Source organism: Tasmannia lanceolata, unplaced genomic scaffold, assembly GCF_043159265.1.
Source record: "Tasmannia lanceolata isolate RefF3 unplaced genomic scaffold, GAP_Taslan_0.1 ptg000024l, whole genome shotgun sequence".
Classification (NCBI taxonomy): Eukaryota; Viridiplantae; Streptophyta; class Magnoliopsida; order Canellales; family Winteraceae; genus Tasmannia; species Tasmannia lanceolata.
The window spans coordinates 493,211-518,054 of record NW_027518701.1 but is presented as its reverse complement, the minus strand read 5'-3'; the positions used below and the strand labels follow the sequence as shown (position 1 = coordinate 518,054).

At 38.4% G+C, this 24,844-nt stretch overlaps 2 protein-coding genes and 1 non-coding gene across 4 annotated transcripts in view; all 3 read left to right on the top strand.

The window, feature by feature from the left end:
• The first annotated feature begins 5,460 nt into the window (after positions 1 to 5,460).
• Positions 5,461 to 8,130, top strand: LOC143857294 (uncharacterized). Its single transcript, XM_077367713.1, has 2 exons — positions 5,461 to 6,283; positions 7,205 to 8,130. Exons 1-2 carry the CDS (start codon positions 5,655 to 5,657, stop codon positions 7,878 to 7,880), a joined length of 1,305 nt encoding a protein of 434 aa, XP_077223828.1. The 5' UTR covers positions 5,461 to 5,654; the 3' UTR covers positions 7,881 to 8,130.
• A 4,776-nt stretch (positions 8,131 to 12,906) lies between these two features.
• TRNAE-UUC (transfer RNA glutamic acid (anticodon UUC)) lies at positions 12,907 to 12,980 on the top strand. Its single transcript has one exon. It is a non-coding gene; the product is annotated as a tRNA-Glu (tRNA).
• A 3,387-nt stretch (positions 12,981 to 16,367) lies between these two features.
• Positions 16,368 to 24,844, top strand: part of TOR (target of rapamycin) — a 110,802-nt gene continuing 102,325 nt past the window's right edge. For both annotated transcript variants that reach the window (XM_077367818.1, XM_077367817.1), the window contains exons 1-3: positions 16,368 to 16,654; positions 16,738 to 17,076; positions 17,816 to 17,890. In XM_077367818.1, coding sequence (XP_077223933.1) covers positions 16,517 to 16,654; positions 16,738 to 17,076; positions 17,816 to 17,890 — 552 coding nt within the window. In that variant the 5' untranslated portion in view covers positions 16,368 to 16,516. The remainder of the gene's footprint in view (positions 16,655 to 16,737; positions 17,077 to 17,815; positions 17,891 to 24,844) is intronic.

Sequence of the window (24,844 nt, the reverse complement as noted above, 5' to 3'; positions counted from 1 at the left end):
AAGTTCCAAATCCTGATTCATTGAATTTCGCTATAGAGTAGGGCTGCACATGGTTCGGTCCGGTTCGGTTTTGGGGGATTTCTTGAACTGAACCGATGCCATCGGTTTGGAAAATTTCCAAACCGTAACCGAACCGTTTGGTGGTCAAACCGAACCGAACCAAACCGATCTTGACCGGATCGGTTCGGTTCGGTTCACGGTTTATCCGATTTCCTTGAGTTGGATTGTTGCTACTTTTATGCCCTGTTTGGATTACAAGAAAAAACATTTTTGACGAAATTTTACTTCAGTTTACACAATTTAGGGGGTAATGATATATTCAAGCATATCGAATGCAGAAAAAGGGATGCATATTCAAGCATACCTCAACGAAAAAGGGATGCATATTCAAGCATACCTCAAAGAGTAGAGATTTGAGAGAAAAATCAGAATCAAATGCTAGGGTTTTGCCGTTTCGCAGATCGAATGTGCAGCTACTTAATCAAATGCACAAAATCCTTCTTTCGCGAATCAAAAGCACAAAATCCTTCTTAGGCTAGGGTTTTTCCGTTTGGTCGAGAGAGAGTGGAGATAGAGTAGAGATTTGAGAGAAAAATCCGTCAGCTAGGGTTATGAGGTTATCCCTTTTCAGTTTTCAGCGTGTAATAAGTTATTCTTTTGGTCTTTGGTGTTATATTTCCGCCCATTTATTTACTTGGAACCACCCATTTTGGTCGGTCTCTTCTCTTTCCAGTTAAATACATTAGATTTGGGTGTGCCAAGTAAAGAAAATTGATATATATATATATATATATATATATATATATATATATATATATATATATATATATATAACAAAAAATAAAAAATGGCAAAAATACCATCGGTCCATCGGTTCGGTTCGGTTTTTCCGATTGAAATTTTTCCTAGACTGTGACCGAACCGATCCTAACGGTTTATGGAAAACCGAAACTGTGACTGAGCCAATGCCACTAAAAACCGAACCGAACCAAACCGAAAGGCCCGGTTCGGTTCGGTTTATCGGTTTAGGCGGTTAAATGTGCAGCCCTACTATAGATAATGGCATAATAAGTGAATAACAAAGAATTTAAATTTTTCTTTACTAATAAAAAAATATATAGTAGAAATATGCAACTAAGAAGGTGCTAACCAGAACCATTAAAAGGCATAGAATGAGAAATGTAGATTTTTTTCATGTACCTTTCTTTCCTCTAAATTTTCTTCGATGACATCCAAACAAAATTTAGGCTATGTGCCTGCTACTATTTTTAATATCAAAACTGAGACAAGAATTTAAAAATCATAAACAACTCCATAAGCATTTTTTGACTCCTCTATTAAATTTCCCCATTAGATAAAATAAACCAAGCCAACCTTGCTCACATTGAAAACTCACAAACCAATAAATCAAATTGGTGTTGTTCTCCATAGTGATAGAATAAAAAAAACAATCTGCCCTTCATAAATTCAAAACCCATTACACTAATAGATCAAATAAACCAGCCCAACATTCCTAAGCTTCATAGCTAATCATTCTATTAGAGTATTAGACCAAATAAAAGTAGAATTAACAGAACAGCCCCAATAAAAGAAGAAACAACACTCGTACCCGCTTATGAGAGCAGAAACTATCCAAAATTATAAATTTAGTAAAACTCACTTTGATTGTAATAGAAAATAGAAAAAAATCAAGAAAACAACATAAAAGCAATTCCAGATTGTGAATAACCTTATTAACTACATTTGTTTTTCTAGTTGTAGACTTTTCCGTGGGAAATCATCTTAAGTAAATGACAAGGGGTATCACTACCATCGATGATTTTAGAACACAGGGGTAGGGAATTTTGTCTAAAGATGATTGACGAACTTTCGGTGCTTCAGGCTTTTAGAATAGAAAGGATTCGTCCATAAAAATTCATTTAAAAAATAATACAAAGAGGCTCTTTACCAACTGCCACGTTTTGTGCCCACCTATGCCACATGGATGTGATCTAATCCATTGATCAGATCAGTGACTAAAAGGAGACAAATGCTGTATAAAATACCTTGATCTGACGATTCTATATGCTTGATCCAACGTGTCTTGTCTAGAGATCCATCAAGAAAAGTTAAACCGTTGATTAGTTTTGGCAAATATTATCAGCACTACTGTATTTTGACGATCACATTCCTCACTTTATTAAAAGTACGGTATGGCCCGCACCATAGGATGATCCAAACCGTCCATTAGATGGGCCACAGCCTAAATAGGTTGTGCCCCAAAAATCATTTCCATAAGTTGATCATAACCCTCTAACATTCAGATCGAAGGGTTAGGATCAACCTATGGAAATGTTTTTTGGGCACAACCTGTTTAGGCTGTGGCCCATCTAATAGACAGTTTGGATCATCCTATGGTGCGGGTCATACCGTACTTTTAATAAAGTGAGGAGTGCGAGCATCAAAATACAGTAGTGTACCCCTACTCTATTGTTGTAAGCCCTTACACCATATAAAATCTCTGTTTTTTATTGCATGAAAAAAGAGGTTTCCAACAATTGATAAACTCTTTTCCAATGGAATTTGTTTTCCAAAATTATATTGTTTTGAAAATCTTCTAGACGACAAAACACTCTAATTTGTTACTTGTCTGAGTTGACAGCTTTTTACCTGGCCTGTGTTCTTTTGTTGTTGTCGGCCTTCGCATTTTGCCCATCAAAATAAATCAAAAGCAATTTGACTCTCATGAGATGGCAAAATTTTGCCCGCACATAATAGGTGTATGACAAATTTACGGCCGTCGGTGTTTGATTAAAAAATAATACTAAGGAAATTGAATTGAATTGGGAACTTGAGTCTGTAACAAACATGATGTCAAATTTCGGAATATGTTTGGATGCTCATCGAAACCGAAATCTTGATATTTCGGCCGAAATTCGACGAAACCATTAAAATTAATATTTTATTTCATAATAAATTTCGGCTATGATGAGAAAGAGAGAGATTTTAAAACAAATTTCAGCAAAACATTAAATAATTAAAATATTTCAGGAAAATATTAAATAGTTAAAAAGTCAAGATTTTTGGTTGAATTTCCTTAAATTTCGGTCGAAATCATGTAACATTTCGGGTATTACTGATTTCGGTTTCGGGGTTGACTGAAATCCGAAATTTCGGTCCTAAATTACGGACTATGGCCGACTTCATAGGATGATCCAAACCATTCATTTGTTGGGCACAACGTAAATAGGCTAACTCTCCTGTACATATGGAAATGATGAGAAAGAGTGAGAGAAAATTGTTTCAGCAATTAAAATTTAAACTATTTTGTTTAAATGACAGTTATAGCCTTTAGGCTTTAACCGTCTTTTTATTTCTTCTTCTTCTTCTTATATATATATATATATATATATGAGGAAACTGTTGGTGCGCTCAAGCTCACCAAGCTTATGGTGCGCTTAAGCGCCCAATCACATGGGTCCCACATTTTCTGTGGTGATCCAAACCATTCATCTTATCGTAGATAGGGGGTGTACCCAAAATCAGCTCCATAGGATCATCCTAACCCCTCCATTTGTGGATGACAAAAATAGGCAGATTTGTGGACAAACAATGTCTGTCCATTTTGACCTCCACAAATGGATGGGTTAGGATGATTCTATGGAGCTGATTTTTGGTACACCCCCATCTATGTAAGGGCCTTTCAAATGAATGCTTTGGATCATCCTAACAAAGTGGGGCCCCATGTGATTGGGCGCTTAAGCGCACCAACAGTTTCCTCTCTCTCTCTCTCTCTCTCTCTCTCTATATATATATATATATATATATATATATATATATATATATTATTATTATTATTATTACTTAAAGTTCTTTCATGGTACTCTCTCAAAGAGAAAGAGCTCCAAAGAACTTGAATGAGATAAGTGAAACTATCTCTTATTTATAGATGAATGAGTGAAGGAATTTGAACCCTAAATCTCCATGTGGGATTCACCAAATTTCAAATAATTCCCACCAAAGCATTTGAAAAGATTCTGAATGAAAAAAGATAGAGGGAACTTTGCACAACTTTCAAGATTTTGATTTTTCCCTTCAAATTAATGGAGGGAACTTGCACAAGTCTAAAAAACCATGACTTTTTCCCTTCAAAACATATTATTGTAATATAATATAATTTATAATATCAAATACATTATTAGTAATATAATATAATTTATAATATATAACAACTAGTTCCCGCCCAGATAAAGTCTCAATTTTTTTTTTTAATTTTGTTTGACTTCAGAAGGGAAAAGAGGCAGACCAGTATAGCTGGAAGGTGTTGAGGACAGATTTTGTAAGCTCAATGCGGCCTGCTCTAGATAGAAGCCTGTTGGACCAGCTTGCAATTCTTTTGTCAATTTTCCCTAGGAGAGGCTGGCAATTCGAGGATGATAGCCGAGTGGTGATTAACGGCCCAAAGATTTGATATGAAGCTTTTCTTCGGTGAAGCCCAAGGTGGAAGATATGAAGTTCTTGAAACAATTATTATCCCCTTTAGAATAGAAGATTTCACTCTTGAGAGGATTCACTAAAAGACCTGAACAGAATTTGAAGTGACCCATGCAATCTTTGATTGCTCGACAGGAAGCTAGGTTTGCATCAGCAAAGACAAGAACATCATCAGCGAACAAAATATGAGAGATAGACGGGTTTCCTCTAGGGCCCTGTTTGGTTGCCAAAGAAGTAGGAATTCTGAAGCATTTGGACAGGATTTGAAATCCGATATAACGTTTGGTTGCTTTTTTCATCCAAAAGCACATTTGACTATTGGGATTGTCGGATCCTTCTCGGCTGCTGACGTGGAAGGAAAACGAGAGCCGAATTGTAAACCACAAAACCAGAGTTTTTTTTTGTGGAATCTAAGTTGGAATGGGATTTTGAAATGACTACCAAACTTCAACACTTTATCATGACAACCAAACATAGCTAGTGAAAGGGGAGGAGAGCTTTCTAGAAGGGTGACTTTATGAAAACCGAAAACACTCCGTACACAAACATCTCCCTGTCTAACACCATTGGTGGAGGGGAAAAAACCTTGAGGGCAGCCATTGAATAGGACAGAGAAATGAGCAGTTTGGATCATTATTACATGGGGGGGACAACCTATTGACGTTGTGCGTTGTGCCCCCAACAATTGAAACAGTTTGGATAATTATGAAGTGGGCCCACACTACATACATTAATTACATACCGTAAAATGGAAATTGATATATTCGTCCCTTTTACTTCCTTAACCCAGATTGTATTTATTTACGCTAAAGCGGGTGGGCATACCATAGTTAGGCTATTATTAATAAAAGACAAGGTGATCTTTTATGATTATTAAAACCCCGTTGTGCAGTTATTCAAAAAACTAATTTATCGGTAGTTATTGATTCTTTCTGTAGTCCAGATAGAAAGCGTCAACCTCAATTCCAACTGGCAAGCGACAGCCTGTACACAGCTGTATCCAACGCATTTCTCTCTTTCCCTAGGGTTAGGGTTTCAGTGTCCTCTTAAGCACAGAGAGACAGAGAGAGACGTGTCTCGTGCTACTACACTAGCCTATTTCAGAACCCTAACCCTAGCCAAATCATAAATCACAGACACTGCTCAAGTCACCGAAGAGGAGAAAGATTCTCTCTCCGGCCATGGATCCATGCCCGTTCGTTCGACTACTCGTCGGAAACCTAGCCCTCAAGATTCCGGTCGCCTCAAAACCCACTCTCTCCGGCATTCATCCCTCAACCTCTCCATGTTTCTGCAAAATCCGCCTCAAAAACTTCCCTCAACAAACCTCAATCGTCCCTCTCATTACTCCTGATAATCCCTTCCCCAACGAACAATCACAATCACAATCTCAAACCCTAACCCTAGCCGCGAGTTTCCATCTAAGCAAATCAGATCTCAACAAACTCATTGAGAAATCTATTTTTAAAAACAAGTCGGATCTGTGCCTAAAAGTTGCGATTTATACTGGTCGAGTTAACTCAGGGAAGCTTTTGGGAAAGGTTTCGGTGCCGTTGGATTTTTCCGGTACGGAATCTAGGGTTTCGGTGTTTCATAACGGGTGGATTTCGGTTGGGAAGGATTTGAAAGGATCTTCGGCTCAGTTGTATTTGAGTGTTAGAGCAGAACCTGATCCGAGATTTGTTTTTGAGTTTGATGGAGAACCGGAATGTAGTCCTCAGGTTTTTCAGATCCAAGGAGATCTAAGGCAACCTGTTTTTACCTGCAGTTTCAGTTTACGGAGTCCATCCGATCGGAATCCTATGGCAAGGTAAATTTTTCAGGTTAGCTAGGGTTTCTAGCCTTTCTGTAGATCTCGGCTCTGTGCAATTTTCATGTTTTTAGATGAAGTTTTGAACATTTAAATGAGAAGTGAGAATTTAAATTAGAAAAAAAAAATCTTATGTTTGATTTGATTATCTTCTGTTCTATGTAGCTCATCGAATTTCATCTTTCTAGAAAAAATGCCCCTTTATAGTTTTATTTTATTTTAATCACTATTTTGTACTTCATTTCTCTATTTGATTGTGTTTGGTATATTCAATTTGAATGCTCTAGTCTCCGAAGATTGTATTTAGTTTCAATTCAACAGGATTTAACTAATTTGTTTCTGCATTGCAGCCTGCACTTTCACCACACAAATGTTCTAAAATTAATTTCTTGAGATTTTGTCTTCAAAAAGATTACCATTTTTCAGATTTCTCACATGATCTCTCTGTTTGATTTTGAATTTGCTCATTGTTTCCTTCTCCATGCTAAGGTTTTGAAAAGAAAAGTTATGATTTGCAGAACTAGGGAAAGTGAAATTCAGATCTTGTATATCTTTGCATCTGTTCTTTAGCTTTTCAAGAAATTAAATTAAAGAAATCTTATCTGATTTCTATTCTGCTATGTCTAGCTCGACGAGTTTCATCGTTCTCCTAATTTTCAACAATTCTGTTAAGTTTCCTTCTAAGGAAATGCTTCATTTTACCTTTATTTTATTTTGACTACCAATTTAAACCTCATTTCTCGATTTGTTTGTGCTTTGTAGATTCAATTCGAGTTCTCTAATTCCCGAAAATTCTGCTGCGCTTCATTTTAACACACGATTTTCCCAATTTGTTTCTGCCTTCATTTTCTCCAGATTTCTGACATGATCTCTTTCTTTTATTTCGAATTTCCCTCATTGTTTCCTTCTCTCTGCCAACAGATCATCCCAATCTGAACCAAGCTGTTCAAGGAACTGGTTAAGCTCACTTGGAAGTGACCGAGAACGACCCTTAAAGGAGCGAAGAGGGTGGTCAATCACAGTCCATGACCTCTCTGGCTCACCAGTGGCCACCGCCTCCATTCTCACGCCCTTCGTCCCATCCCCTGGGTCCGACCGCGTTAGCCGCTCCAACCCCGGCGCCTGGCTAATTCTCCGCCCCTCCGACGGCACATGGAAACCCTGGGGCCGTCTTGAAGCCTGGCGCGAGCGCGGAAGCAGTGACGGCCTTGGCTACCGATTTGAGCTCCTCCCCGACCTGAGCTCCGCCGGAATTCTCCTCGCCGAATCCACACTCCCCACCGGAAAGGGCGGAAAATTCGTTATTGACATGGCAGGAAACAATGGCCAGTGCAGTAGTCCTCAGGGAAGTGGGGATTTCGGAATTGGGTTGTGGCCATACTGTCTCTACCGGGGTTTTGTTATGTCAGCGACTCTGGAGAAGGAAGGGAAGTGTAGTCGTCCGGTGGTGGAGGTGGGAGTGAAGCATGTGAGTTGTACTGAAGATGCTGCGGCATTTGTGGCATTGGCTGCTGCCATTGATCTTAGCATGGATGCTTGTAAGCTTTTCTCACAGAAGCTCAGGAAAGAGCTCTGCCAAAAGGTGGAACTGAGTTAGAGGGAGTTTGAGATCTCTCTGCTTGTTGGGTTTTCAATTTTCAAAAGTTTTTGCTGAGAATTGAATGGATTTTTTTCTCCCTTTTCTTTCCTGGGTTTTTTTTTTCTTGGTTTTTGTTGGTGTTGAGATTGCTGGTATGTTTTAGAGAAGACTGTTACTAACTAACCAGTAGGTTTTAGATGATGATATTCATTTTGTTGGTTGTACAGACTGGAAGAGTAGAAGAGAACTGTTATTTTTCTTGGTTCTTTTTCTGTGACTTCTGTATATTGTTTTGACTCTTGTTTCTACTCGTTTTGTGTTGAGAAATGGAGAGTGGAATGTAAATCTTTAATGCTCTGTTTGGTTGCCGGGTTTTTTTTGTGCCTGGGAGTTTTGTGGGAGAGTAAGTTAAATTTTGGTTCCATCCCATGTTTGGTTGCCTTTTAGCACTAGGTTTATTTTAATCCCACTCTTGTAATGATTACTTGTGGGGTGAATTTTTTAATCCCACTTTTGTAATGATTGCCTTTTCATCCCATCCCAAGATAACCCCAGGAACAAAAATAAGCTTGAGAAGAATTTTTTTCTACCCAACAGTTCAAGCAACCAAACAAAGGTATTTTTTTCTCCCACCATGTCTCCCAGGGTATTTTTTTCTCCCACATAACCAAACATGGGATTTTTATTTTACCAGGATACTTCCAGGACTTTTTTTTTCCCACCTATCTCCCAGGGTATTTTTTTTCTCCCACATAACTCCCGGGAACAAAAAAAACCCGGCAACCAAACAGAGCATAATGGGTGTGTTAGATAATTAGAAGAGAAGTGTTTTTTTTTCTTCCTTGGTTCATTTTTCATTATTGTTTTGAATCTTGTTTCTACTGGTGGTGTTGAAATGGAGTGGGATGTGATCTTTAATGGGTGAATTTGATAATTGGAAGAGAGCTGTTAATTTTTTTGGTTTTTTTTTCTGTGATTTCTGAATTTTGTTTTTTTTATTTTGGTTCTTTTCCTGTGATTTATGAATTTTGTTTTGACTGTTGTTGACTTGTTTCTACTGGTTTTGTGTTGAGATGGAGAGTGGAATGTACATTTGTTTTGACTCTTTGTTTCTACTAGTTTTTTGTATGGATGGAGTCTTTAATGGTTGTGTTAGATAATTGGATCTGTAGATTTGGTAATGGCACTCTCCTTGTTTTGGTAACTGTGCTGCCAACTTGCATTTTAATGGCATTACAACTGCTGCTATTTTTAATGGTGTTGGAAGGCTTGGTTCAACCACATCTTATTGCTGTATAGCTGTTTTGTGGTCATATGATTTGATATTTGGTTCACGTGGGGGGCAGAACTAACTCTTATGTCATTTTAAATGAACAGTTAGCTGGCTTGTGGGCGAGATTTGGTGGGAAAAAAATTGATATTTTCACCCACTTTTCCAACATTTTAAATGAACAAATAATAAAGCAGTAATCATGCGAACATCTTTCTTTTGTTTTCTGCGTGTATGGTGCAGTAGTCAGTTCACGTGGGTGGCAGAACTCTTTATGTGTCGCTTTGCATGAATAGTTAGATGACATGTGGGCCAGATTTGGTAGGAGGGGAAATGATATTTACACCTTTTCTAGGAGAATCCTACTTTCCTTTTGCCCTTTTCTTCCCAGAAATAGCACAAGTTCTTCCTTTTGTTCTTGTTTCTTTTCAAAATAAAGTCATTCTCGCGAAACGACAAGCAGAGATGTGTTGGAAATGCTGAGCAAGGGGGTGGAAATATCATTTTCCCACGTTGGAAACTTTTGGGGGCGCTTTAGAAAAGTGAGGTGCCCTTGCTGCTGGTTTTGTCGCTTTAGAAAAGTGAGGTGCCCTTAACATCAAATTTTTCATGCCCCACCCATGGCTCCACTTTCCTTCAACTTTAGGGTGCTTGGTTGCCGAATGTAGCATCCAAATCCTTACCACTTTAAGTTTCAAAGGCAAATAATTGTATGTTTGGAAAATTTTATTTTTGTTCTCCCTGCTCTTTCTACCTCCTGCCCTCTACGAGGTTGGCAACCAAACACTACTTATCACTATTCTAGAAGGTAAATTTTAAGTAAAAGCCAAATGTTTGTCTCATCCTTATTGACTACTTATACCACTAATCTACGAGGTAACTACCGTTATCCAAACAGAGCTGGTGTCTGTGGATGCCACAAAAAAACCGGAAATTATGGGTAAGCAAAGGTAAATGTTCACTTATTCTGTCATGTTTTCCGACTATTTGGTTTACATGTGTAGTGTTTTTTCGGAAAATGGAAAACGCCTTGTCTCTCCATGTGGCAGCTGATTTTCCCAACATAATTCCTCTTGGAAAATGCCTTGTCCCTCCCTGTGGCGCCCTTTAGTTTAGCATTTGCCTATATATTTGGTGGCAGGTATTCACCTCGGATAGTAGTGGCATTAGTAGTCAACGGAAGGAGTGAAGCTTTGGATTTACCTGGTAGAATAGTGGTATGTAATGTTTTGCTGTCAATCTATGAGAATAGTGGTGGGGGGCCATTACCAATATGTAGAGAGGAGAGAAGGAAAGAAGGCACCATTCCTAAGGCAATTGAAGCAAACTTCCACTTCTTTGTGGAATTTGGCTTCAATATCATAGAGGAGACATGTTCGACACGTCAGCAGACATGCAATGATTAACTGAGAGACATCCTTATAATGCTCTATTGGTAATGAAAAAAAAGAAATTTGCTTATGTGGTACCCAAATGCTAAGCAAAATCCATAAACCTCCCTGGCCTTTTGTGCAACCATTATTTTGGTTGCCGTCCAAATATTCTTCCCCTAGTACAGGAAACTAAAGATGTTTGGTTGTTACGTAACCATTGAATTGATAGATTATAGAATTTTTATTTATTTATTTTTAGGCTAAAAAACTATAGCCTTTTAAGTTGCCTCCTAAGTCAAAATAAAAGAGAGAAGACAAGATTTTTACTTCTACTTTGTTCCTATTTAGAAAATGATGCCATTTATTTTACTTTTCTTCTATTTCTACTGAGCTTGCATTCTATGGATAATCTGTATGATGCAAGAAGTGATGCTAGGAAGGACCAGATCACATCTATTTCTGCACTTCATTTAATTTCATCATATCCAATAGTTATTTTAAAATAGGTTATGCCTAGACAAATACAAATTTTAGTATTCATAAGACTCCAAGTTGCGGAATCATAAGGAATTCTCTTTATCTATGCCTGTTTTAAATCTATCTTATAACCTTAACACTGACTAAATGTATCAACCATAACTACACAGGCATTACTAGTAGAGTAATTTATCCATGGTGAACATGTAAAGGAATTTACCAATATTGACTTTCTTAAACAATTCCAATAATTCTCAAGTTCTAACTAGGTGAACTTAAAATCCTATCACATAGGTTGCTTAGCTTAGATTCCTCAAACCAAAAATCCTATATGGGTATATGGGAATATCATAAACATAATCAAACAACACTACATAATCGTTGGGTAGAAAAATTTATCAAGCCAAGTGCCTATGTTTGCTTGGCCTCAATAGAGCTTGGCCAAAGTATTGCTAGTAAGCAATATATCATCAACACGTAATGCAAGAAAGAAGAATTTGCTTCCATTGACCTTAAGGTATATTCATTAATCGATTAGTCTTTACGTTTATTTATTGTAATCCAGAGTCATAATGACATCATGGTTATTTCAAAAGAATTTTTCTTAAAATCATAAGAGAAAGCTTTTTTATAGTCATAACCTATTTCTGTATCTATTTCATTGAAACCTTTTGCAATCAGCCTTACTTTATATATCTCAACTATACATATAATATCTTTTGGTCTTAAAAGATCCATTTATAACTAATTGGCCTGATTCTTGAGTTTTCAAATAAAGTTTCATTGACAGTAACTCTTCCTTTACGGCTTCGAGCTATTGGGCCGACTAAGATTGCTCGTTATGGTTGATTGACTAAAGGAAATGGATTCACTCATTCAGATAAACCATATAATTATCGGCATTAGTTGACTTTCTCCCTTTATGTGACCATAACATAGACTAGTCAATGATGGTCACTACCAAAGCGGCTACAGTGTCGGCAGATGCTAGCTCCTATGCGTCTTCTGGTGCATCAATATCTTCATGAATGAACATTGGCACTGCCATTTCTTAGGTCACCAATATTGATACTATAACCAAGGTTTTAAATTTCGGTTTCGGCCGAAATCACAAAATTGGGTACTGGCCCACAAAATATAGGTTTTTTCAGTCGAAATTTGGTAAAGTAATAAAATAATCAACATTAAGAAATTTCGGTTTCGTACCTATTTCGTTTCAGTCGGATTTCGATCGAAATTTAAAACCATGACTATAACTTGGTTCTCCTCAAAGCTCATATGTATAATTGGGCTTCCAAAACATTTAACACTTAAAATTCTATACATTGACACGCCTCTCGTGCAAAAATGGGCAAGACAAGCAAATATCAAATCTATAATTTCCGTTTCTAATAGAGAATGATCTATAGCTTACCAATAAAAAGAGAATGATCTATATGATTACCTTAAATAGAACCAAAGAAGGTGTGCCAGGGATCAAACTGCCAAATTTAGTTGAACAGTAGAAATCTGCCCATAGGGAACCAGGTTCATATAAAAGTTTTGAACCAAGAACCATGCAACATAGGTCTAGATCTCCCCATATAGCCACTTGGAGATCAAATTATTTCATCACAAGGCAATCTTTGGCCACCCACAATTAGTAGATGAAGGTTTGTTACCTATCATCATCATCATACACATAGGGCTATACAGTGGGATGATCTAGAGGGGGCCTATTCATGGTACAGAGTCATTGATTAGCCTATCTTAATCACTCTTATCCTTTGAAGAGAGACTATTGATTATCTCTAACCAGTTTTTTAAATGGTATCAATCAGACGGTTAGGATCGCCAAATCAATATAATTGTACCATATACCCTACTCATGTCCAATTTTAATTACATGTAGGTATATAACTTCTTAATTTTAACATTAACAAAATCCATTGTAGTCCAGCCCGGTTAGGATACCTGGCTTTCACCCAGGCGACCCGGGTTCAAATCCCGGCAATGGAAATTTATTTTATTACAAATGAGTTTTTTTAGACCTGATGATTTTTTCGCCCCCACTGTAGGATTATGCGCCCAGAGTTCACTTTAGCAGGGGGGCGCATAATCCTATAGAGGAAGGCGAAAAAATCATCTCCCTTTAGACGTGTCGGAATGCATTTGCTCATCAGTGCCACTATCAAAACAAGGGAGTGAGGATATCGACTTCCTCACCATCAAGCAACCATTTGGATACAAGAATTTTATAATTCATGATTGTAAAATCCTAGATTTTACAAGCCAAAACCTGGATTTTATAAGCTTTATATACTGTACATTTCCAAGATTAAAAATCCAGTTTTTTAGCTTGTAAGATACTAAGTGCGTGTTTGGCGTACCGTTTAAAACACCGTTTGGCGTTTGAAACACCGTTTTGGAGCCAAACGGCCGTTTGAGAGTGTTTGGGTGCGCAGCCACCGTTTGAAACACCGTTTGCAAAACGCCGTTTTCAACGGAGTTTTTAGGCTGTGGGTTTTTACATGTATGCCCTCACCAAAACCCATTTTTACGTATATGCGCGCGATTTTATGCGTTACGTTAAATACCAAAAAAGTGGGGGTGTTAATATCATTCTTGAGGACACAAATTTGTTAAATTGTTAATATTTAATTCAAAACAAGGGGCTGCTAATATCATTATATGATCTCTTAATTTTGATTTTCTAAAGATAAAAGAATTAAAAGAAACTCTAGTTTCTTACTTTCTTCATCTACTTTGCAAAATTAAAAACCCTCTCACGCCTCACTGCCTCAGCGCCTCCACTCGTTTTAATATTGGTCCTAATGAGAGAGTAGTTGAGTTACATCGAGGCCAACCAAACAATGCCCTTTTTGGTCATTTTACCACTAAAACTCCGTTTTGGGACATTTGCAACCAAACACACAATACTTTCGTTTGCTGTTTAAAAAGCCATTTTGATCTGGCCAACCAAACATGAAAACGCTGTTTGGCAAACCGCCGTTTTGAACCAAAATGCCGTTTTGCAAAACGGCGTTTTAAACGCTATTTCAAACGGTACGCCAAACACACCCTAAGATCCAGGATTTTACATCCTAGATTATAAAATCCATGTATGCATTCAGCCCTGTTTGGAATTTTCTGGAAAAACTTGGAAAAGTTTTTCTTTTCCTTTGCAATTCCGTGATTTTCCATTGTTTGATTACCCATGAAAACAGCGGTTTGTACACCCGTAGTTCAAGCTCTATTTATACGGACTTTTAATTTATAAATGTTATCCATAACATTTCTTATTTCCCTCTAAAATGTGGGATCAATGGTCAAGCAGGTGGCTTGGCAACTTGGGACCTGTACTAGTTTGTGAAGAACTTCTTCAACTAAACTGAATTTCCATTAATCAACAGTTTATTCAAATTTATAGACAATAAGGGCTCGTTTGGACGCCGAGAAGATTTTGATTTGGAATTTCACATTTGAAGCCCTTTTTGTGGTGACATTTGGATCCGGATCAAATCCTTGAATTTCCAATTCAGCGACTGACAGTAAAAAAAAATCAGATTTCCAAATAAGCTGTGGAAATAAGTAATTGGAAATCAAAAGATCTGGCAGTTTCCTTCACCCTCTTGGCTCCTCAACCTCTCCCCTCCACTAGGAAGTAGCCCTACCCTCTCTCTCCCCCTCAACATGAGGTGGCAGATATATTCATTTTGTTCTCAAAACTCAATTCCAAATCCAAATACAAAAAAATGAGGTACCCAAACGGGCCCTAAGTCTATTTATAGACTTTCATAGAAGACTCCTACTGAAACATGATTTCCTATTTCAACTCAAACTACAATTCAAAAGCCTAAAAATTCACTTATGAGAATCCATGTCGTACAATATTTATCCCTCTCCACAGTGCAAACAAAACAAAAAAATTCTCTTGGGAATCCCTCTCCACAGTAACCTCCACCACTTCCATATCACAGTATCCTTCACTTGCCCTATGTGTCACCACAACCACAAAATTGCAACCCACCTTCTCTTCCATTGTCCATATGATACTCATCCATGGAATGCACTTGGTGCATCTTCCAATTTGGAGAAGATCCATGGTAGATGCTATCAATTGGTAGTACAAATTGGCTAAAAAATAAGTGAATGCCTTCACAACTTATGGATTATTGCTATCCAACCCACCCTCTAACATAATTGGAAAGCTAGATATCTCTTTGTTCTGAAGCAACAAAAAAACAATTGGACATTTACATAGGCCTCAGTATAATGAGTCTAGATTTTTCTTTTAAGTGTTATTTAGTGATATGTTTTGACCTTCTAATATTCACTTTGAGTAATTGAGTATACTTTTTTTCAACAAAAAGGAAAGCGAGTTAATTATAATTTTCCTTTGGTGTGCTTGGTTGCATAAAAGCTGAGAGGGCTTAGGGGTTTGTTTGGCATCTGGTTAGCACGTCAGCAAAACCCTTATTTGGTTGTCAATATAGCATTGAAATTCCTGGAGACAACTAAGAGACACATGTCTCCTACTTAATCGTTGACTGTCTACTGTTGTCGCCCTTGTCCCCTCCAAAGAAATTCAAGCGAAAAACCACAAAATAGCTTGAATTTTACATGGATTTCTTGGGAATGATGCTTCTCTCTCTCTCTATGGTTTCTTTCATCCCTCGATATTGGTAATGGCACTCCCTACCACTTCTCCAAGAGGTTGACAACCAAGCACTACTTACAAATATTCTATGAGGTAAGTTCCAGCTAAATCCAAGGATTGTCTTCTCCATGCTGACTACTTATATGAGTTTTTATATCGTGTGGCAGTATAGTCGACACATCATACAATGGATGGTTTGGATCAAACTATGGAGTTTTTACATGTAGTGTGGCCTCCATGCTGAATGGCTGGACTGTTGGGATGATGGCCCAACAAATGGACGGTTTGGATCATCCTATAGAATGGGTGGCACCGTGGTACGTTACTTTTTGAAAAATAATGGACTGTAGGGCCACACACCATATAAAATCTCTTATCCATGGTAGGGCATCCTCGGATGTAGGTAATTTTTTTTTCTCAGAAAAAACTTTTCTTAAAAATTGAGTTTTCCCCAATTTACTGAACTCAACATTGCCGAAAATGAATAGAGTGTTTTTTAACCATGATCTACCAGACCCGAAAAAGTATGGATTGGAACCAAACAGTATAAAGAAAAATCCAGGAAAAGAAATTTTTTTCCAGGCAAATTTTACTCTCCAAGAAAAACTTTCAACAGATCCAAACATGGGAATGGGACGTTCTTCCCAACAATCCAGCCCTTCATTTAGTGGGCCCCACTTCGCCTCCCGAGTGAGCATCTTACGAGTCCTTTTACACCACGCTCAAATTCTAACCTACCAATTCCCAGTCTCCCCAAATTACTCCTTCAAAGTTCCAACAACGCAACCTCCGCTAAAAAGAAAAACAAAGGTTTTAACAAGACAGAAAATCCCCCCACTCCCCTCTCTGTGAATCAATGCGAGAGAATTAGCGTTAGGGTTAGGGTTTCCGACTCATGGCGTCCACCGCAGCTTCAATCCGCTACGGTGCGACCGGTGCCGGCGCCGGAGTCTTAATATCCGGCCAGGGCGGAGGAAGTGATGATGCTCTCCATCGAATCCTTGCAGATCTCTGCACAAGAGGCAATCCAAAAGTATATAATCTCTTTTCTCTTTTCCAACCCTAAAATCTCTCCTTTTTTTTTATTTTTCAATCTCTTGTTTTCTTTGATTATAGGATGGTTCTACATTGGCTTTGAGAAAACACGTTGAAGAAGAAGCTCGAGATCTAAGCGGAGATGCTTTTTCTCGATTTATGGATCAATTGTATGAAAGAATTGCTACTCTTTTGGAAAGCCATGATGTGGCTGAGAATTTGGGAGCTTTAAGAGCAATAGATGAATTGATAGATGTGACGCTTGGGGAGAGCGCGTCAAAGGTCTCGAAGTTTTCTAATTATATGCGTGCTGTGTTTGAGGTTAAACGTGATCCAGAGGTTTTGATTCTTGCTAGTAGGGTTTTAGGGCATCTTGCTAGTGCTGGAGGTGCCATGACTGCGGACGATGTCGAGCTTCAGGTTTATTGCTTTTCTTCTTCTTCTTCTTCTTTGTGTTTGTTGATTAGGCGTAAAAACAAAATTTTATGCCTATTTTTACAATTAGGATCTGTTCCTTTATATGTAAAATGGGTGTAATAACAAATTTGGAGCCCATTTTTTTTACAATTAGGCTTTGTTTCTTTCGACGTAAAATGGGCGTGATAACAAATTTTATGCCCATTTTTACACTTGGGCTCTGTTCCTTTCGACGTAAAATGGGCATAATAACAAATTTTATTCCCATTTTTACATTTGGGTTCTGTTCCTTTGGACATAAATTGGGTGTAATAACAAATTTTATGCCCATTTCTACAATTGGGCTCTGTTCCTTTCGACGTAAAATGGGCGTAATAACAAAATTTATGCCCATTTTTACACTTAGGCTGTGTTCCTTTCAACGTAAAATGGGCGTAATAACAAATTTTATGCCATTTTTACACTTAGGCTCCGTTTCTTTCGACGTAATAATGGATGTGAACTGAACATAAACCAAATTTTATGTCCATTTTTATGTCGAAAGAAACGGAGCCTATAAACAAATTTAAAGATAACAATGGATGTAAAGATAATAATAATTTATGTCCATTTTTACATTTAAAGAAAAGGAGCCTTAAAACTGAGTATAAGATTTGTTTTACGTCCATTTTTACGTTGAAAGAAACGAAGCCTTTTAGTGTTTTGTTGGATTGGGTATGTGAACTGTGTTGTTTCTTTGTAGGTGAAAAATGCGTTGGATTGGCTGCGTGGGGATAGAGTGGAGTATCGCCGTTTTGCGGCTGTCTTGATTTTGAAAGTAAGTTTTACTTTTTGTGGGTGTCTCCAATTTGTTTGAAGTAGGATCTATTATTTATACTTGTCATCCTTGATTTCTATGTCCACAATTCAACTGCTTAGTTATTGTTGAATCCACTTAGGGTCTGTTCCAATCGTAGTAAAAGTGTTGTAAATCAATTTCCGGAGGAAAAAGTTTACATGGTATACTTTATCATCGATAAGTTTTCCTTTTCTGTTGATCCATTACATGTAGTAAAATGAGATGCAAATCAAATACAGTGTTCCAATTACCACTGGTTTTACAATGTAAAATTCAAAATTTTCTTAAGCATCTATTTTTATTACAATTAAATCAATGGGCTAAGACCATCTTTTCTGGAAGCACAAAAATAGAGTTTCAAGGTATGGTGATCAGTTAAAATAAATGAAACTTGAATAGTATCACTAGTGGTAGTGGGGAAGATCGGGGAAGCTAGGTTCTAATCGAGGAGAAACTCTGCAGTTAATTAAAGTAGCATACCTGGTGCATTAGTTCGACCACTCAAAGATATCATCAACAACCTAAACAATGATGGTCTACAAGTCTGATTTGGTAGACAAAACTCATAGTCCCTTATATACGCAAGATATAGAAAGATTCTGTCTTAAAATTACACAAGCTCAACTTCCTTAGTTGCAGAAGTTAATGGAACAAACAGTGATCAGCATTGGTCTCTTTAAGGAGGTGAACCAATGGCACCAATCAGTTGAATCTAATTCACTTCCACAGAGATTCATTGCTCTTCTGTAATTCAAAGAGGACGAACATTCGAAACAGGTTTGATGAGAAAATTCCGATCTAGTTCTTAAGATTTGGATCTACTAAATGACTATGGAATTGAGGGCAAAATTGACAAAGCAAGCAAGGATTGTAAAGAGGAATTTGACAGCCAGAAGATTACTGATGCATGTGTATTTCTTGCAGCTTTCTGGATATCTGTCGGATCATTACTTTCACTGCAGATAAAGGGTATCTCTCTGGCAAAAAAAAAAAACAAAAAAAAAACAGGGATATTTTCATATAACACATCCAGTTCAAGAGATTGCATTTTTTTTTTATCAATTTTTTTATATCTGAAATACGCAATCTCCAAAGAAGCTCTTGGATTTCATGCTTCTGAAATACCCCTTGTTTGGGATTCCTTCTCTTTTGCTCTTTCGAACTTATAACTCTTGGATTTCATGCTTATACATCTCGGGGGACACTGAAACTGAGAAGGAAAAACGAGAGCAGATGAAAACTGAGAGGAATAAGGATAACCAGAAAAAGGGTCTTGAAACCCTACTCTTCATACTATAGGAATCTTGAGCACATGAAAAGGCAATAAAAAAAAACGAAATTAAAAATGAAGCCCTACTCTGCAATCTAGATGAATATCAAGCAGATGGAAACTGAGATTTCCGAATTGGAGAAGGAGGGGGGGAGAGGGAGAGGGAGAGGGTGGCCGGAGATCGAGAGGTTGGAGAGGGATATCGAGAGGCTGGAGGATTGCAAGAAGCTTGAAAAGGTCCTTCCCGAGACACCAAAGTCAAAAACGAAAAAAGGGCTTTGGGATGTTTCCTAACGCATGTGGAAATTATGTCTTCCCTAATTCGATGAAATAACTTTACTGCCCTCGGCTGTAAAGTCGTCTTTCCGAAATTTAATTCAGGGATACAGGGCGTAAAAAAAAATGAAGTACGGCACTTGGAATGCTCTTAAGTTAGTGCAAGGGCGTACATTTTTTTTTACCTACTTTTACCATGATTGGAATGGACCCTTAGCGGTTGTTGATCAATTTTCCTTACTTCATTGCTCCAAAGACGCTTCTAGTGGCTGAGAAAAAAAATCTAAAATGCGTGTACAGGCAGTCCTGACAATATATACAGAGAAACACAAGAAATTTCAAGAAATATCTTTAAATTCATCAGTGAGAGTCCCAAACTAGATCAACATTCAAGGTCGAGAATAATTTTTTTTTTTACCGTCTTTGCAGCCTTAAGAGTGAATAAAATGAAAGTAAACTCTACATTCCCCATTTTTAGAGCTTTTATAACTCCTACTTAACAATCAATTAGAAAATTAAATACCTCAAATTCCCATATGAGCGTGTTACAACTATCATAATAACCACCAGAACTCGGTTTCAATTAGCCATGTTTTCTCAGGCTGCGGTCCACTCCATTGGACTAATATATGGACTATTCACAGTCACAGGAGATCCTCTTCTAGATTCAAAAAAATTGAGTATATCATGTATGGATGCGATGCGAGAAGCAAACACTAAGCACATGAAAAGCACGTGGGAAGCGTATATGAAGAGAAGTTTGGAGAATACGAAAGCGAATAATTAGTGAAAATTACAGAGGTGTATATCAAGAGAAGTGAGGAGCATATGGAAAGTGAATAATTAGTGAAAATTACAAGTAATCTATTTTCAATTGTGGAGATTAACACAATTTAAAAGTTCAAAGCTTCTAGTACACACCCAATTATAATATAAATGTTGCATGATTCCACACTTTAAAATCAAATCTAAAAATAAATAAATATAAAGTATTATTCTTGTCACTATTGATTGGATTTTGTACACGACTACATGCTACCTACTAAGCTATTTTTTCTAAAGTTTGTTGGGCTTTTTGCGCCGCCCTTCTTTGGGATTAATGTGATAAATGTCGCTCCCTTGCTTTTGTCTAAATACAAGTTCTTATGGAGCTCCTCGAACAAGCCCATCACGTCCTCTCACCTTTCATAAAGGATATAGCATTGTGGGCTCTTCCTTGCTAAAGCTCTATTCAAGAGTATTGCTACTGTCTGAGTCCAAGTGATTGAAATCAAGCCCCTCTGGTTGTAGAAAACTTGGATCTTTTGAGGAATATAGAGCATGGGAGAATTTGACAATCTCCTCAATAGTATCTGTCTATTATTGCTTTTAGCTTCATTGATCATTAATGAATGGTTGCTATGGCTTTATCGTCTCGGGTTAGCAATGCCGTGAAAGCAAACTATATTTTTATTTTCTTCTCAATTCACTCAACTGTAGAGCTTTGTTTCTAGTTCTACTCTTCCAATTGTATTATTCTTCAAGAGACGCTCTCAGCTCTGGCTCGTCATCTAATATAGAGACCCATGATCTGCTTGAGAGTTTCATCTTTAAGAGATGCCCTCAGCTCTGCCTGGTCCATATCTTCCTTTTCGTCCAAATCCTTGTTCCGCTTGAGAGTTTCATCTTTTTTGAAGGTGACCAACTCCTTCTCTTCACGTGCCAATCTTCTAAGCTTATATTTAGGAATCTCAAATTTTGCCTGTGATAAATTAAGATCTAGGGTTACTTAGATTGATATTGAGATTGAGAAGAAGAAGAAGAACAAGAGAACATATACAAGAGAAAGAGAGAATCGTTAGTTTCTTCTCTCCCTTCACAATTTATTATTTATATGAATACATACATATAAAATGACAGTAATACCCTTATATGTCTAACACTCCCCCTCAAGCTGGAATGTATATATCATACATTTCCTAGCTTGTTACACGCGTCCTTTAATTTTGCAGGCCCTAATGCTTTGGTAAACACATCAGCAAGTTGATATGTGGATCTAGTAAACATGGTGCAAATTTCTCCTCTTTGAATCCTTTGACGAATGAAGTGCCAGTCAACCTCAATACGCTTGGTTCGCTCGTGGAAAACTGGATTGTTGGCAATATAAGTAGCTGACCTATTATCACAATACAACCGGGACGGTCTTGAAGGAGGGAAGCCAATTTCTGACAAGAAAGAACGCAGCCAAATTAACTCTCCAGTTGTATATGACATAGCTCTGTACTTGGCTTCGGCACTAGATTTGGAGACAATATCTTGCTTTTTACTTCTCCAGGACACCATATTACCACCAACAAACGTGCAATAACTAGTCGTAGATCTCCTGTCCACTGGAGAACCAGCCCAATCAGCATCAGTGAATCCCTCTACTATTTCATGTCCATTTTTCTTAAAGCATAATCCCTTTCCTGGAGTGCCTGTCAAGTATCGAATGGTCTGAAGTACTGCAGCCCAGTGAGATGTGTAAGAACTCATAAACTGGTTGACCACTCCTACCGCGTATGAGATATCAGGTCGAGTAATAGTGAAATAAATCAACTTTCCCACTAATCTCCTGTATCGACCTGGATCCTCAAATAACTCTCCTTGTTCAGGAAGACGTTTTACATTTGGGTCCATAGGAGTAGATGCGGGTTTTATTCCCATGGAGCCTGTCTCCTCTAGAATATCATATCTAAAGTGTACTTTCTTTGTGATAGGGAAAGACCATGTTTAGAGTGAGCAACCTCAATTCCAAGAAAATACCTGAGACGACCCAAGTCCTTTGTCGTAGATTCTTCCTGAAGGAAGACCTTCAATCTATGTATCCCGTCTTGATCATTTCTAGTAATGACAATGTCGTCTACATAAACAATCAGGAAAACATATCCTGTACTGGAGTAATGGCTAAACGCATAATGATCAACCGAGCATTGTTTCATGCCAAAACGGATAACTGCACCACTGAAACGACCAAACCATGCCTTCGGAGATTGCTTCAACCCATATATAGCTTTCCTAAGGCGACATACTGATGAACCCATCTCCCCCTGAGCAACATACTCAGGAAGTTGCTGCATGTAAACCTCCTCAGTAAGGTTGCCATGGAGAAAGGCATTCTTCACGTCCAACTGATAAAGTGGCCAACCACGGTTAACTGCAATGGAAATCAGCACTCGTACTAAAGATATTTTTGCAACCGGAGAAAAAGTCTCTTGGTAATCAACACTAAATGTCTGAGTGTAACCCTTAGCAACTAGTCTCGCTTTGAGACGCTCAATTGTTCCATCAGGCTGATATTTAATAGCAAATACCCAACGACAGCCAACGGTTTGTGCACCAGAAGGTAAGGGAACAAAATGCCATGTGCTATTTGAGTGTAGGGCATCCATCTTAACATCCATTGCAGCCTTCCAGCCAGGATGAGCCAACGCCTCTGTAACTGATTTTGGAACATAAATAGAAGAAACACTGGAAACAAATGAGCGAAATTTGGGTGAAAGATGATCATAAGAGTGACAAACTTTGAAATAGGATGAGCAGTCGTACGAGAACGAGTACGACTGGCAACAGGAGAATCAGAGATATCAATAGTATTACCTGTAGTCTGATCGGAGGATTGGGTTGTTGAGGAGATGGAGACTGAAATACCTGTCGAGGACCACGACTATACACTTTCGTCACTGGCAAAGCAGGAACTTCCGGAGAATCTGTCACAGGCTCTGTTGAAGAAGAATCTATGAGAGGCTTGGCGGAAGAGGAATCAGGATTAGTGGGAATAGTATCAGGTCCTGGCAACGGGAAAAGTAAACTCGGCGGCTCGACTACAGAAACCTGAAAATCGGAGAAATAAGGAGTATCCTCAAAGAAGAAAACATCAGCTGAAACAAATGTTTTGCGCAGGTTAGGACTATAGCATTTGTACCCTTTCTGAGTTCGTGAATAACCCAAAAAGATACATTTTCAGAACGAGGGTCCAACTTATCCAGTCTCGGAGCTAACTTGTGAACAAAGCAAGTACAACCAAACACACAAGGTAGTAAAGGAAAAGGATTACCTAGGGGATGAAGAACTGAGAAGGGGGTCTGACCAGAAACTACGGAAGAGGGCAGGCGATTCCCTAGAAAACATGCAGTGACTACGAAAGGCATTATACACAGCATAACGTTCTTTAAGAAGAAATAACCACGTAGTGCGAGAAAAATCATCAATAAATATAACAAAATAACGATAACCATATAAAGAAGTAGTGCGTGCAGGACCCCATACATCAGAATGAATAAGTTCAAAAGGTCTAGACGACCATCGACCACCACGCGAAGGAAAAGACACTCGATGGTGCTTTCCCAACTCACAAGACTCACATGAAAAAGACTCAATAGATTTATTAATGAAAGGAGATTATCGTAATTTGTCGGCAGGAGGATGACCGAGGCGACAATGCCACTGAAAAGCGTCGACAAAGGTACTAAGAGCAGCGCCATTAGGTACTGAATCAAGGTAATATAAGCCACCCATCTCACGGCCCCAACCAATCCTCTCATCCCAGTCTTCAGATCCTGAAAAGTGCAATAAGAAGGAAAGAATGAAACAGAACACATCAAAGTTTGTGTCAAGTGACGCACAGATAACAGATTAACTGGGAAGGAAGGAACATAAAGAACAAAGGATAATAAAAGACCATTAGAGATTGACACCACACCAACACCAGAGACTGGTGATGTAGTCCCATCTGCTAATGTAACAGTACGAGGCGCAGTAGGTGGGGCTGACTGGAAAGAAGAAAGAAGTCGAAAATTACCAGTCATATGATGGAATGCCCCTAAATCAATGAGCCATGATTCAGAGGATGGACGAGAAAGGAAACAAGACGAGCTACCTGACTGGGCAAAGGTGGCAGCATGTTGCTTGCCTCTATCACGCATGCGTGTGAGATCTTCATATTCAACACGACTGACTACCATCTGATCAGCAGTAGGCAAATTGGCAGGAGGCAAACATGCAGGGGTAGCAAGAGCAGAACCAGAGCCATCAGATGTAGCAACAGAAGCAGTCGGTCGTGAAGGTCGAAGCTCTGGATGTAAATCATAACAATAATCAATGCTATGGCCCTCCAACCTACAGTGGGTACAAAAGCGAGCCCCACGGCCACGACCACTCTAAGAGTCCCGACCACGGCCTTGTCCAGTAACATCTCGACTACGGCCACAACCCCAACCACCATGACCAGCACGGCCAGATCCTCGGCCACGATCAATACCATAAGAAGTAACAAGGGCAAAGCTATCAAGAGTAGTATTTGTTGTCGGAGGAGCCCTCATACGCTGAACCTGAGAAAATGTCTCATGAAGTGATGGTAAGCTACCAGA

Coding starts and splice junctions, on each gene's coding strand:
- LOC143857294 (XM_077367713.1), top strand. CDS start 5,655: ATGGATCCATGCCCGTTCGTTCGACTACTCGTCGGAAACCTAGCCCTC. Junction 6,284..7,204: donor GATCGGAATCCTATGGCAAG/GTAAATTTTTCA, acceptor CTCTGCCAACAG/ATCATCCCAATCTGAACCAA.